This window comes from Somniosus microcephalus, chromosome 17 (genome assembly GCF_052327205.1).
Source record: "Somniosus microcephalus isolate GS21.2 chromosome 17, FLI_Smic_1.0, whole genome shotgun sequence".
Classification (NCBI taxonomy): domain Eukaryota; kingdom Metazoa; phylum Chordata; class Chondrichthyes; order Squaliformes; family Somniosidae; genus Somniosus; species Somniosus microcephalus.
The window spans coordinates 84240121-84256095 of record NC_141003.1 but is presented as its reverse complement, the minus strand read 5'-3'; the positions used below and the strand labels follow the sequence as shown (position 1 = coordinate 84256095).

Sequence of the window (15975 nt, the reverse complement as noted above, 5' to 3'; positions counted from 1 at the left end):
ATCTAAATGGAGGGAGACAATAAATGCTGCGGTACAGAGGGATCTGGGGGTCCTTGCACATGAAACACAAAAAGTTAGCATGCAGGTACAGCAAGTAATTAGGAAGGCAAATGGAATGTTGGCCTTTATTGCAAAGGGGGATGGAGTATAAAAGTAGGGAAGTCTTGCTACAACTGTACAGGGCGTTGGTGAGACCACACCTGGAATACTGCGTACAGTTTTGGCCTCCTTATTTAAGGAGGGATATACTTGCATTGGAGGCAGTTCGGTGAAGGTTCACCAGGTTAATTCCTGGGATGGAAGGGTTGTCTTATGAAGAAAGGTTGAGCAGGTTGGGTCTATACTCATTGGAGTTTAGAAGAATGAGAGGTGATCTTATTGAAACGTATAAGATTCTGAGGGGGATTGACAGGGTAGATGCTGAGAGGATGTTTCCCCTCGTGGGGGAATCTAGAACTAGGGGGCATAGTTTCAAAATAGGGAGTCGCCCATTTAAAATAGAGATGGGGTGGAATTTCTTCTGAGGGTCGTGAATCTTTGGAATTCTCTACCCCAGAGAGCTGTGGAGGCGGGGTCAGTGAATATATTAATGTGGAGATAGACAGATATTTGAACGATAGGGGAGTCGAGAGTTCTGGGGAGTGGGCAGGAAAGTGGAGTTGAGGCCAAGATCAGATCAGATCAGCCATGATCTTATCGAGGGGCCAAATGTCCTACTCCTGCTCCTATTTCTTATTATGTTCTTATTATATTATGAATGAAAACTTGTGACATTATAGTTCAAGATCTTGGCAAATAGAAATACATAGCGCAATCTTGCTGGTAAATGCGAACCCTCAGTTTTGGAAAGCCTGTGGGAAAGGTGCAAGGATTTGACTCGAGCAGCAGAACAGTGAAGGCTTTTGGTATCCAAGAACGTACTTGGACTTTTGCCATTGAAAGTTAATTTTTGTAGAGAACAGTATTTGCATACTTTACAAAGAAAAGCACATTCTGAAAAATACTTCTGCTGTTGATCCCTCCATAGCCTCGCCCCCTCCCTATCTCTCTAAACTCCTCTAGCCCCACAACCCTCCGAGATATCTGCCCTCCTCTAATTCTGGCCTCTTGCGCATCCCTGATTTTAATCGCTCCACCATTGGCGGCCGCGCCTTCAGCTGCCGCGGCCCTAAGCTCTGGAACTCCCTCCCTAAACCTCTCCGCCTTGCTACCTCTCTCTCCTTTAGCATGCTCCTTAAAACCTACCTCTGCCCTAATATCTCCTTATGTGGCTCCGTGTCAAATGTTGTTTTATAACGCTCCTGTGAAACACCTTGGGACATTTTATTTGTTAACGGTGCTATATAAATACAAGTTGTTGTGTTTGTATCAGACCAATTAAGTACAAGCGATCAGTGATCCAATTAAGAGACACTTGTTGCAATGTTAAAAAAATTGAATTTAGAAACCACTTAAAATATATTTTAGTAAAACGTATGGCACATCAGTCAAGCTTGATCCTGTCCTCATTTGTATTGTTGTCCAGCCATCATTTTGTATTCATTAATCTGTATTTGGTTGCTTTATTCTTAGAACATGGTGGGGGCTGGAGAAGTCGATGATGACCTGGAAGGTGAAACCAAGGAAGAGTGTGAAAAGTATGGCAAAGTGACCAAATGTGTCATATTCGAGGTAGGAATTTTGCTGAAGTGTGAATCATAGAATAGTACAGCACAGAAGGAGGCCATTTGGCCCATCGAGTCTGCACCGGCTCTTTCGAAGAGCAATCCAGTCAGTCCCACTCCCCCGCTCTTGCCCCATATCCCTGAAATTTTTTCTCCTTCAAGTATTTATTCAATTCCCTTTTAAAGGCTACTATTGAATCTGTCTATCAGGCAGTGCCTGATGCCTGATAGTTGCTGGGATACCACGGCGGTAAGCTTAAGCACCAGCGAGTCTCGTGCAACTGCAGACATAACCTTATGGCTCAGGCTTCTGTGTGATAGATGGGGTACTCGGGCATGGAATGGGCTATCCCTCTTCAAGTCAGCATGGCTTTGGAGCGAACTGACTCTGTGAGTGTGCTTTAAATTATTAAACAGGAGGACAATACAAATCTTATCTGACATGCCCGTTGGGGAATTCAGTCTTGTCTTCAGTTGAGTTTAAAAATGACAGCAACTTCTATATTAATAGGGCTCATCTGTCTGGGAGGAGATCATAATCATAATCAACTTTATTCATTGTTAGTGCACGGGTGCAGTACAACGAAATGTAGGCTTGCGGCTCCCGAGAGTGTACATTTAGATTAAGACATTTAAACATTCAACATACATTTGGCTTGTAATACTTTAACATAAACATAACCATAATAAAGTGCATTGGCAGATGTGCAGGCTTTAGAGTTTATTTGTGGAGTTCAGTAGGATGACAGCCCTGGGAAAGAAGCTGTTCCTAAATCTGGTCGTTCGGGTGCGAATGCATCTGTAGCGTCTCCCAGATGGCAGGAGGACAAACAGACTGTGGCTGGGGTGGGTAGGGTCTTTGATGATGGACCGTGACCTCCGTAGACAGCGTTTCTGGTATATGTGCTCTATGGTCGGTAGCCGGGTGCCGGTAATGCGTTGGGCAGTTTTGACTACCCGCTGCAGGGCTTTCCGGTCATAGTAGCTACAGCTGCCATACCATACTGTGATACAGTTCTTCAGGATGCTCTCTATTGTGCAGCGGTAAAAGTTAGAGAGGATCAGGGGTGACAGGTTACATCCCTTCAGCCTCCTTAGGAAATATAGGCGCTGCTGGGCCTTCTTCACCAGAGAGGAGGTATTGAGGGACCAGGAGAGGTCTTCCGTGATGTGGACTCCGAGGAACTTAAAGCTGTCCACCCTTTCCACCACAGCCCCATTGATGTGGATGGGGGTGTGACTTCCGCCTTTAGACTTCCTGAAGTCCACAATGTTTCTTTCTACAGTGGAAGTGACCCTGTATCCAGTGCGATGCTGTACCTATTAGTGGCACAAGCAATTTAACGATGTGTTACTCCAACAGCAACTGTTAGACCACATTGTTGGGCACTGGTGTGCCTATAAAGGAAAAAATAGTTATATTAATATTTCAAAATGCTTTAAAACAATTTTATTCTGCACAAAAGGGAAGTATTAATATTTCTCAGACCTTTCTTTCATGCCACTCATTTTCCTACATAACTGATCGCATTTCAGAGTAATTTATCATGGGTGTAGCATTTTGGGACATTCCTGAAAGACACGAGAATTGCATCAAACAACACTTAAACAGGCCATTCGGCCCAACCAGTCGGTGTTGGTGTCCGTCCTTCACACAAGCAGTAGTTTGAATCCCATGTGCCAGCTTCTGTTCTAACGAAAGCAGCTCCAATTTTTCAAGTCTGTCTTCATATTTGTATTTCCTCAAACCCAGCGGCAGCCTAGTGAATCTGCGCTGTACCCTCGCTCGTTTGCTTCAACGTGCTTCCTATCGTGTGGAGCCCAAAATGGCACTGCAGTGCAGGTTGAGCGTCCTGAATCCGGCAACCTCGGGACAGAGGCCGAGCCGGTTTTCGTGTTTTTCCGGGACTTCGGCACGTGTTTCTGATGCCCGAAGTCTGGAAATATCGCAACCTGGGCTCGGGCGTTTCCGGACCTCGGACGTCAGAAACACGTTCCGAAGTCCGGAAATGCCTGGGCCACTCCCGCGCAGCGCTGATGCGTTTCTCCGCCCCCTCCCCTTCTGTTAAAGGGGAGGGACGCTGCGAGCTCTGCAGAGCATCCGACGGCCCACACTAGGCCACCAAGGCGGAATGGTGCCGTGGCCGCAGCCTGGCGGGAACACTTAGTGGAGCTGAGCAGATTAAGGAGGATAAAACACAACACTAGAGTTTTATTGCATCACTCGCATTTTTCATAGGATTTTTCAAAAAAAGACAACAAAAGTTAACGGCTTTTTGATGTACAGGTTGAGCTTCCGGATTCCGGAACATTTTACGGATTCCGGACGACCCTGCCACCAATCGTCCCAGATTCCGGAACTCCGGATTTTGGATGCTCAACCTGTACTACAACTGCGGTCTTACTGTGGTTTTATATAGATTCACTATTAAACCTTGATTTTTATAATCTATACCTCTGGCCATCAAACCCAATATTGCATTAACATTCTTTGACCGTATCCACTTGAAGTGCTGCTTTTAATATTTTGTAAACCTGACCCGCCAAATCCCTCCGCTCTTCCACATCACCCAGCTATCCCCCATTCAAAGTACTATTACTTTTATGTTTTTGACCAATATGTACCCCCTCACATTTACTAACATTGAATTTTATCTGCCCCTTTTTTACCCATTCTACCATCTTATCAGAATTCCCTTGCAGCTTCCTTTGCTCCTCAGTGTTATTTACAGTACCCCCTTATTGTCTGCAAGCTCCCTCCTGCCCTGTATCCAAATCATTGATGAACACAGTGAACAAAAGTGGTCCCAGAACAGAACCCTGTGGCTTCCCACTTCCAAACACTCTTAAGAAGCTGCCCTTAACTCCTACCCTCTGTTCTTCCCTTCTATCTGGTTGGTAATCTAATTTGTTACCTTCCTCCTAATTCCACACTCCTTAATCTCCTCTGAGGAGAGATTGAGTAGATTGGGCCGATACTCTCTGGAGTTTAGAAGAATGAGAGGTGATCTCATTGAAACATAAGATTCTGAGGGGGATTGACAGGGTAGATGCTGAGAGGCTGTTTCTCCTGGCTGGAGAGTCTAGGATTAGGGGTCACAGTTTCAGAATAAGTTGGCCATTTAAGACTGAGATGAGGAGGAATTTCTTCACTCAGAGGGCTATGAGTCTTTGGAATTCTCTACCCCAGAGGGCTGTGGACGCTGAGTCTTTGAGTATATTCAAGGCCGAGATCGATAGACTTTTGGACTCTAGGGGAATCAAGGGATATGGGGATCAGGCGGGAAAGTGGAGTTGAGGTCGAAGATCAGCCATGATCTTATTGAATGACGGAGCAGGCTCAAGGGACCGTGTGGTCTACTCCTGCTCCTAATTCTTATGTTCTTACGTTCTTATGTTAATAGTCTCCTGTCTGGTACCTTGTCAGAGGCTTTCTGAAAGTCTATGTACACCACATCTTCCTTCCGTATACACATGCATCCCTCACGGTCCTGTCAGTTGTGTGCTCAGCAATTCATTCCACTTAATATAAATACTATATTACACTGGTAACCTTTGGGTATTCTCTATTTACAACATCCTTTCACATGCAGCGATGGTTATAATGTCAAACTGAATCACTAGCGGGCTCAAGAAAATTTCAGTACAGTGAAGAACAATACTCAGCACGGTGTAGTGAATGTTAAACTCACATTAAACAAGAATCAACTTGTTCCAGTTGACATTTAGACTGCGAGTTGTTAAAACTTGTATTTTCTGACTCCTTGGAAACAAACCAAAATATCAACAATCCAGAATAAGTTCCCAGTTAATCATCATCTACAGTACATGCTAAAACGGGAAAGGGAGAAGAGAGAGAAAGGAGAGCCTTCATCAGTCATGGTGTCCCTTCATAGAATTAGGTGATTTAAGCCTTTTCACTGCTCGTTCTGGTCATGCAGATGAGCTAAGAATGCGTGGAATCCTGATAGTTGTGACATTCTCTCTACATTATATCTTTGTGCATAGATAGAACTTGAGTTGAATGGAGTCTGGCGTGCAGTAACATGCAGTATTTTAGACCTGGCATATTGGTTCTTGTGTTATAAACACATGCATGGTTTCTCTGCCCATTTCAGCAGCTGAAATCAGTAAGTTGCCCCTACAGGTTTTCAGCTGATTTCTTTATTTAAATAAAACTTGAACCTATAAACGTATTTCGCTGTAGTTTCTGCAGTTTTCCTCCCCGTAGTATTTTCTTGCTGTTGGCCGGGCTGAGATTAGGAACTCGCCATTTGGTTTTGGAAAAGCTTGTGTCCTCTCTGTCCATAGAAACATAGAAGATAGGAGCAGGAGTAGGCCATTCGGCCCCTCGAGCCTGTTCCGCCATTCAATGAGATCATGGCTGATCATCCAAATTCAGTACCCGGTCCCTGCCTTCTCCCCATATCCCTTGATCCCTTTAGTCCATGGAGCATTGTGTTGGCACACCATCATGCGATTGCTGAAAGTTTTCTTCAGAACTCCAGTGTGTAGCATGGCAGAGTTACAGGTTGCTGCTCCGCTTCCAATGAGATGTTAAACCGAGGCCCCATCTGCCCCCTCAGGTGGATGTAAAAGAATCCGCGGCACTATTCAAAGAAGAGTTGGGGAGATCACCTGGTGTCCTGGCCAATATTTATCCCTCAAAAAAACACCTAAAACAGATTTATTTCATTGCTGTTTGTGGGAGCTTGCTGAGCGCAAATTGGCTGCTGCGCTTCCTACGTTACAATAGTGACGACACTTCAGAAGGCACTCCAATTGGCTTCAGAGCGACTTGGGATGCCCTGAGTTTGTGAAAAGCACTATATAAATGCAAGTACAGGAAACTCTCTTTACCGGCGCCTAAATAACCAGAAATCTCTCTTAACCGGCAAAATTCAGGAGTAGGTTCAGGTAAGTTTTACTTCATATTAGTGGCCGTGTAACCGGGGTTCCTGGATCTGTGGCCGTATAACCGGGGTTCCTGCACCTGTTGCCATGCAACAGGGACGCCTGGATCTGTGGCCGTGTACGGGGCTCTTGTACCTTAGTAAAGTATACCTCTCTCTAATCCAGACTTTTTGATCAACCGGCGCCACGACGGTCCCGTCGATGCTGGATAAAAAAAGTGTTTCCTGTATGTAGCATGGCAGAGTCACTGCTCAGCCACTGTGTAGAATAACAGAGCTCTTCTCTTTAAATTCGATATAATTTTGGATTGGTTGTGGATTTGCAGTAGTAACTATTGCAGACGTTTAACATTTCAACAGACGGAAAAAGCCTTCCTTTTGTGGCTTTGATGAAATGCATTTGTATATAGCGTGTCCCCCCCAAATGCCAGGTGGATAGCGGCGTTCTCGGCTTTCCCACTCGCCAATTTACACGAGCCCGAAATGCAGGGATAAGCTAGATATTCCAGTATCGAGATTTGACAGGGCTCCGTATTGCCAAATAATTGAGGCGTCCATGTAACATGTTTCCTTTGCGTTTTTTCTTCACAATATATACGGGAGAATTATTCATGGCTAGTTTGAGAGGTATAACATTTTAATGTCTTTATCAGTGCATAACATGAGTTAGAAAATAAGTTTTTATGTGAACAAAGCATTTTGGGCGAAAAATTGAGTTGCGCCCCCTTTGGGGCGCTAAGTTCGCAAAGTAGCGCCCTGGAAAAATTAGCTCCCCCCCCCCCCGACCGAAATTGAGTGGTAGAGCCCCAAGAGGGAAGCGGGGTGCTACTGGAAGCGCCCCGCCTCCCTCTTGGGGCGCTGCGAGGGAATATCAGGGCGCTACGTGCCACAACGCCATGCCGCGGTATTGCAGGCCTTCCTCCCCTTCTGAAAGGGGAGGGGCCTTGCGCAGCGCGACCCGGGGCCCAGCTGGGCCCCCGGTGTTCGGAGTGCTGGCAAGAGCCCGGCACTCGAGAGAAGCGCTGGGCTCATGGAGCGCAGCCGGCACTCCGCGGGGGGGGGGGGGGGGGGTAAGGAAACAGGGACGGGAGCGGAGGCGGGTGCTGGCAGGCGGCCAGCAACAAAAATGGCCGCCCAGCACCTCGCTTTTAAATAGCGCCACCCTGGCCGCAGGTAGGCCCCCCTGACCCCTTCGGACATAGCGTCCGACGCTAAGTCAGGGGGCGCTACTGAAGATCGCGAGCGGGGCACTAACGGTTACTTCCCGCTAGATTTCACGGGAGGCGTTGGCAGCGCCACGCCCGGCCGCTAGTTGCTTTGTGCCCCTAAGAGGGCGCTAACGGGAGGCGCAAAGCAACCGAATTTTTCCCCCTTTTGTTTTGGATAGAAGTAGATGAACTTTTTAGAATGCATTGCTGCGCTGAACTCCTGGGAGACAGTCATTCCTACTACGGTTTCAAGTTTCATTCTTACTGTAAGCACTTCAAATACACTTCATTGCTCCGGGGCATCTCCTGCTTTAGTTTTCTTGAAGAGCCTTATTCTAAAGCAGTTGTGACGCAGCCAGTTGAACCGGCAATTGCTTCTTTCCAGGAACAGCCTCCGCTTATAGCTGTCGCAATGCAGCCGCCGAATTCTGCTGACCTGTATCGATCTCGGCATACGGGTCAGCCAGAGGTTATTTAGTCTTGAGCCAGGACCTCTTCCCCTGACCCCTCCCAGAAGAGTGCTGTTCAGCTAGAAGGCCTAACTTCAACCAAGTTGTTCACGCACTTCTTAACTTGGCACATGTTGTAACAAACGAGAACTATCATTGTGGTTATTAAAAACAGAAAGTGCTGGAAACACTCAGCAGGTCAGGCAGCATCTGTGGAGAGAGAAACAGAGTCAACGTTCCAGGTCGATGACCTTTCGTCCACCATTGTGGTTATTGTATAGTTTTTATAGATTGGACGCTCCTTTGTTTGTACTTTGACACCTGTTTGATTCTTGCTTTCCTTCTCTTCCCGAAATCCGTGACTGCTGCTGGGGGAATAGTTCCACAGGCACAAACAAACCCAGATCGTCTCAGATATTAAATGGCTGTAGAATATTTGGTCTTGGGTGAGGGAAGAGCAGGGACCGTTATAGCGGAGGGTGATCCTGTCCTTGTCCAGTGTCCCCTACATGCACTTTTCTGTGGGAGTGACTGGACAGCAAACAGGAAGGCGAAACTGTTTGTTTTTATTTCTTTCATCTCTTTTCTAGCCCAGGGACAGAGACTAATTGTAGAGCCGCCACCACTTCATTGGTCTGGATCAACTAAATCATCATAGCCTGAGGATTGAGCCTGGAATCATCCTGGTGTGTGTGGTTTAGTACCGAACTACATAATGTACTTACCCACCAAACCATCGGGGAGGCTGCATTATTTTTTTAACCGATTCCTAAAGAGAACGGTTGCCCTTCTCAGTCCCCCCGAGTGTAGCATGTTTGCAGTTAGCCTGAGACATAAAAGCTAAGGGCTGAAGTGACATTCACGAGTACTGGCAGCAATGTCCCCTCTAATTTTTTTTCCCGTGCGCGGTCCCTTTAAATTTGCCGCGCGTGGCAAGAGCTGGTGAGCGGCCTGCGCGGTGGGGAACATTGACCGGCGGTGCTGTGTCTTGTGCGGTAGTTTGGGGGCAGGTTGGACTCGAGGCGGACAGCACAACTCTGCCATTGCTTCCCAGGCGAATTGGAGCCTACGGTTCCTTGGGACAAATCCAGGTAAGTGTGGCTTTGCTGGCGTTTGTGGGCACGAGGATAATGGTGGGCGGGCACAGTACCTGCGTGCTGAAACGTTAGCCGCCTGCCATTCCTTCATTGTTCCTCCCCTTCCTCTTGAAAAATGTCAACATTACAGGGTTCTTTATAGGGGATAAAACCCTTTGTTGATGCTCCAAACAAGTGAGGCAGAATATGGTAGTTGCAGAACCAATGGCTCAGGGCCCTACCTAGAGGAATATGGCGACTAAAATGCAAAGGTACAACTTTTCAACCTGCAGTTCATTGGATCGTTAAATTTTACGCCGCCTCTTAAAAGCTGCCAAGCACTCCTGGGCGTGACGCGTGTGAATGGGCTGAAATATTGAGATGTTCTAATGACGTGATCCCATCTGTCTCTGTTGGAAGCTGCTGGAAATACACGCCAGATTCAAAATTTGCAGAGACCTGGTGCCATTGACCTCCGCCAACTTTTTGATTCGCTATTCCCCATGGGTCCTCCCAAAGGCAATCTAAAGTTCTGGCATGAAGTGTCAGCCGTGGCTCAGTGGGCAGCACTTTCACTTCTGAGTCAGAAGGTTGTGGGTTCAAGTCCCGCTCCAGAGACTTGAACACAAAAATCTAGGCTGCAGTACTGAGGGAGCGCTGCACTGTCAGAGGCGCCGACTTTCAGATGAGATGTTAAAACCGAGTCTCCGTCTGCTCCCTCGGGTGGATGTAAAAGATCCCATGGCACTATTACGAAGAAGAGCAGGCGAGTTAGAGCCCTCTATAAAAGGGGTCCCTGATGGGGAGACTCCCTCTATAAAAGGGGTCCCTGATGATGAGACTCCCTCTATAAAAGGGGTCCCTGATGATGAGACTCCCTCTATAAAAGGGGTCCCTGGGAGTTATCCCCGGTGTCTTGGGGCCAATATTTATCCCTCAATCAACATCACTGAAACAGATTAGCTGGTCATTATCACATTGCTGTTTGTGGGATCTTGCTGTGTGCAAATTGGCTGCTGCGTTTCCTACATTACAACAGTGACTACACTTCAAAAAGTACTTCATTGGCTGTAAAGCGCTTCGGGACGTCCTGAGGTCATGAAAGGCGCTATATAAATGCAAGTCTTTCTGTTTTTTTTCTTTTTTCACGCTATTAATACCTTTGTTTAATTTTGCAGATTCCTGGGGCGCCAGATGATGAGGCAGTCAGGATATTTGTGGAATTTGAACGGGTAGAGTCTGCGATCAAAGGTAACAGCACTTTGATCATTCGTTTTGAATGAGAGCGTAAGTGTTCCCTTGCGCTTTCCCAGTGAGTAGATGAGCTGATAGAGCAGGGATTCCCAGGTCTGACCCCTGATCTATGCTGAGGTAGCTGATCTCAGCCAGGGTGGCAGTAAAGGTATTACACTGGTATTTAGTGACCCAGGGTGAGGGAAGGTAAAATCACCCCGGCTGCTGATCTCTATCCAGTAACCCTTGGTGGAAGTGTGCATGTGTGGGAATCGGGCGAGAACAAGACTTGAATTGGCTATCAAGCCCCTATAGTTGAATAACCTACCAACATGCACTGTGAACACACAAACAATGGCTAATTGGCTGAAGCACTAGAGGATACGTCACACCTGGTGGAGCATTACCCCAACCAAGGGTTAGTAAGGAAAGGAAGGGAGAAAACTGTTCAGAAAAATATGTTAAATGATGAAATATTAACATGAGCTGGTGTGTGATTATTTTGAATGCAGTAAACTTACAGTAGGATTCCTCAGAATTTGGACTTAAAGGACATTGTTAAAGTAGTTAAAGAAGGACCTATTTCCCTTAGCAAAGAGGTCAATAACCAGGGGACATAGATTGAAAGTAATCGGTAGAAGGATTAGAGGGGAGTTGAGGAGAACTTTTTTCACCCAGAGGGTGGTGGGGGTCTGGAACTCACTGCCTGAAAGGGTGGTCGAGGCAGAAACCCTCATCACATTTAAAAAGTACTTGGATATGCACTTGAAGTGCTGTAACCTGCAGGGCTACGGACCAAGAGCTGGAAAGTGGGATTAGGTTGGAGAGCTCTTTGTCGGCCGGCACAGACACGATGGGCCGAATGGCCTCCTTCTGTGCTGTGAATTTCTATGATGATAGTAAGGAAAGATCTTTACTCTGAATCAAGCCTGTGTTATACCTGATGCTGGGGGGGGGTGGTGGGGGTGGGGTGGGGTGGGGTGGGGGGTGGGTGGGGGTGGGGTGGGTGGGGTGGGGGGTGGGTGGGGGTGGGGTGGGTGGGGTGGGGGGTGGGGGGGGGGTGGGGGAGAGTGTTCCATTCTCCACATTAGCATTTTCATTCCTCACCTTCAACAGTACAGCAATTCACCAAATGAAGACCGTGCCATTTGCCGGTCGAGTTAGATGAGAACGGGATTTAGTAAAATATTTATTAACGGATGATGTATTTTTTTCTTGTTTTTTAAGTGTTTAGACAATATGACTCAACAAGGACCTTAATGTCCTGTATGACTTGGGAATTTTTTTGTGTGAAGTGTGGCTTTAGCCTTAATTCAGGTCATTTTTGGATTTTCTTGTCCCTTTGACATCACTTTTAATCTAACAACATTTTTATGCTAACAGAAGGAGCTCTTTATAAATAAATATATATTGCACAGTGTTAACAATAATCAGGTGTACATGTGCCAAAGTTACATGTGTAATTAACTCATGATCAATGTTCCCTCTAATTTGTGGTCTAGGTGCGCGGTCCCTTTAAATATCTTCCAGCGGTCCGCACGGGACCTCCCGATTGGTGCGCGGCTGTGCACCTTCGGGGGAAACATTGCTCATGACTATTATTCTGTGTAAATCGCCCGCTACCAGTGGTAATCGTTTTACTGTAATGCTGGCTGATTTTGCAAGGTCCAAGCCCGGGAAATAATGAATCTTGCTGCTCTTATTTCAGCGGTTGTTGACCTGAATTCCAGATACTTTGGCGGCAGAGTGGTGAAGGCCTGTTTCTACAATCTGGATAAATTCCGCCAGCTGGACCTCGGTGACCTTTTCTAGAAAGATGAGTGAAAGTTTCGCGTCCATCAGCTTTCTGTACGTGGTGTAGAGTCCCTTCAGTGTGAAGCTGCGAAGGAGAATTATAATTAATTCTGAAATGACACAGCCACCTTCAGTTGTAGCCATCGGTATACTTCTGCTTTCTTCACGTCCCCAACACGAGACACTGTTTCTTAAGTGGGTGTGTAGATGGTTTGGATTTACCATCAGAGCCACCCTGAATTAATGCTTAGCTGGCCAGCGTGGCATTGTTCCATTATGCTTGTTTCTTTTTGTGTGGGAAGATGTTTCCGATGCTAGTGCTACTCTGTAGTATTTTCCGTCAGAATTCACTTTGATTGATAAAACCACTCCAGATTCTTTGTCACATTCGCCGCCATGTGGCTGGACGGTAACCTGATCAGTAGACAAAGGTATATTTTTAGAAATGACTTTCTTTCATCAGCTTGAACTCTTGTGGGTCTTGGTGAAGTGATGGAGTTAGCAGTGACATTCTTCTGTCCACCTGTTCAGTCACTCGGTGTCCCCTTTAAGCAGCACAGCCGCGCAGCGCTCTGAAGCTCCCACGCAGCCGGCTCACCGGCTTTTAAACGAGAAAAAAAACACGCATGGGCGGTACTTTGAATGGGCCACGCAGCCCCTTAAAGGAGCCATGCACCCCCCCAAAAAAATTAAAGGGAACATTGCAGTCACTCCTTCCCCTTGTCTACCTTCGAAATCTGTGTCAGAACCTGTAAAATGTTAAATTTATTCAGTTTTCACCTGAAGTGATTTGATTCTGAAGGAAATGATTATAGTGGAACTATTATTTGATTACACAGTGTCTTCATGAAATATGGGTGTTGAGCTGGAGGTATTGGGACTTTATGCATACTTCTCATTTCTTTTTCCGTTGAGAATTCATATGCAGCTGGTACGTATTTGGCTGTGTATCCATCTTGACAAAAAGCAAAGTAGTGGCAGAAAACCTGAAATGATTGTAATAATTTCTGTAAATTAAGTTGTGTTTTAAGTATGACTGGTTGTATTTTGTCAGCCTTATACAGTGGTTCTGATAAACTGTTTTATTACAATAATTTGTTGCGGTTCCTCAAAGCTAATGAACACACATTTTTTTGTACTGTGCATATGCTTTATGTCTTGCAACACCCTTGGAAAAGGAGTAATTATTTGTTTTGTATTATATTGAAGCAGTGAACAACAGTAACCACAAGAACCGTTAAAAATTGGTGTTTTAAGACAACAATGATGTGGTTCACTTGCGAGTTACTGCTCACAAACAGGACATTTTTATATCAGCTCATTGGAATAAGAATGAAGAAGCTCTTAATAAAGAGAACGTATTCCTTAACATACTCCAGTCTTGATTTATGACGCGTTTCTGTATTGTCCTGTGTCTTCCCCTGCTAAAGACACACGTACCCCACACACAGTTCCACCGGCCCACACGCCACGTACGGCCCGTAGCCGAGAGGATGGGCAGCAGACCCACTCTCCTGCCTCAACCAGTGGTGTAAGGAACTGTCAGCTACGAGGCACGTCGCAGCAACCCGAGATCAACTCTCCCTCCGACTGTGGCACGCTCAAACCATTCGCCATTTGATCAAACCATTGTCAACTTTAGTTGTGATTTACCTGGGAGTTTAGTCATTTCTTGTAAACAACAAGGCAACAGAATGTGATCCAACAGTTAGTAACAGATTTTTATCATCATAGCAGTCTGTCAGTATAAGAATAATTTTTCCTTTGAAATGTTGGGTGTTTATATTTGGTGACTAGCCCTTTACCCCATCACTCCATGTCACTGACTGCGCCACAGTCCCCCCAGTTTTATTTTTACATTTTGTTCAGACTCGATGAGATTAGGAGCTGTGCTGCAAATGTGATTAGGTCAACTTGATTTAATTTATTTTTTAATAAATGAAACTTATGTGGCTCGGTGTCAAATTTTATTTGCTAACGCTCCCGTGAAACACCTTGGGACGTTTTACTATGTTAAAGGCGCTGTATAAATACAAGTTGTTGTTGTTGTGATGAATATCAGATGATTCTTTAAGAACATAAGAAATAGGAGCCAGGAGTCGGCCATTCGGCCCCTCGAGCCTGCTCCGTCATTCAATAAGATCATGGCTGATCTTCGACCTCAACTCCACTTTCCCGCCCGATCCCCATATCCCTTGATTCCCCTAAAGTCCAAAAGTCTATCGATCTCGGCCATGAATATACTCAAAGACTCAACATTCACAGCCCTCTGGGGCAGAGAATTCCAAAGCTTCACAACCCTCTGAGTGAAGAAATTCCTCCTCATCTCAGTCTTAAATGGCCGACCCCTTATCCTGAGACTATGACCCCTAGTTCTAGACTCTCCAGCCAGGGGAAACAACCTCTCAGCATCTACCCTGTCAATCCCCCTCAGAATCTTGTATGTTTCAATCAGGTCACCTCTCATTCTTCTAAACTCCAGAGAGTATAGGCCCATTCTACACAACCTCATCATAGGACAGCCCGCTCATCCCAGGAATCAATCTAGTGAACCTCCGTTGCACTGCCTCCAAGGCAAGTATAACCTTCCTTAGATAAGGAGACCAAAACTGCACAGTACTCCAGGTGTGGTCTCACCAAGGCCTCTGCAGAAGACTAATGTAACAAGACTTCCTTACTCTTATATCCAACCCCCTTGCAATAAAGGCCAACATGCCATTTGCCTTCCTTATTGCTTGCTGTACCTGCATGCTAGCTTTCTGTGTTTCTTGCACGAGGACACCCAAATCTCTCTGAACACCAACATTTGAACGTTTCTCACCATTTAAAAAATATTCTGTTTTTCTATTCTTCCTACCAAAGTGAATAACCTCACACTTCCCTACATTATATTCCATCTGTCACCTTACTGCCCACTCACTTAGTCTATCTATATCCCTTTGCAGACTCTTTGCGTTCTCCTCACAGCTTACTGTCCCACCGAGCTTTGTATCATTAGCAAACTTGGATACATTACACTCGGTCCCTTCATCTAGGCCATTAATGTAGATTGTAAATAACTGAGGCCCCAACACTGATCCTTGCGGCACACTAGTTACAACCTGAAAAAGATCCGTTTATCCCTACTCTCTGTTTTCTGTCTGGTAACCAATTCTCTATCCATGCTAATATATTACCCCCAACCCCATGAGCCCTAATCTTGTGTAATAACCTTTTATGTGGCACCTTATCGAATGCCTTTTTGGAAATCCAAATGTACTACATCCACTGGCTCCCTTTGTCTACCCTGCTAGTTACATCCTCAAAAAACTCTCAAAAAAATTTGTCAAACACGATTTCCCTTTCATAAAACCATGTTGACTGCCTAATCATGTTATGATTTTCTAAGTGCCCTGATACCACTTCCTTAACAATGGATTCCAGCATTTTCCCGACAACTGATGTCAGGCTAACTGGCCTGTAGTTTCCTGTTTTTTCTCTCCCTCTCTTGAATAGCGGTGTTACATTTGCGACCTTCCAATCCGCTGGGACCATTCTAGAATCTAGGGAATTTTGGAAGATCAAAACCAAGGCATCCACAGTCTCTGCAGCCACCTCTTTTAGAACCCTAGGATGTAGGCCGTCAGGTCCAGGGGATT

At 45.8% G+C, this 15975-nt stretch overlaps 1 protein-coding gene across 2 annotated transcripts in view; it reads left to right on the top strand.

Annotated features, from left to right (window-relative positions):
• rbm17 (RNA binding motif protein 17) overlaps positions 1 to 14290 on the top strand; it is a 42047-nt gene extending 27757 nt beyond the window's left edge. For both annotated transcript variants that reach the window (XM_086010765.1, XM_086010762.1), the window contains exons 10-12: positions 1573 to 1671; positions 10489 to 10561; positions 12252 to 14290. In XM_086010765.1, the coding sequence (XP_085866891.1) occupies positions 1573 to 1671; positions 10489 to 10561; positions 12252 to 12355 (276 nt within the window). In that variant the 3' untranslated portion in view covers positions 12356 to 14290. The remainder of the gene's footprint in view (positions 1 to 1572; positions 1672 to 10488; positions 10562 to 12251) is intronic.
• Positions 14291 to 15975: the final 1685 nt, after the last annotated feature.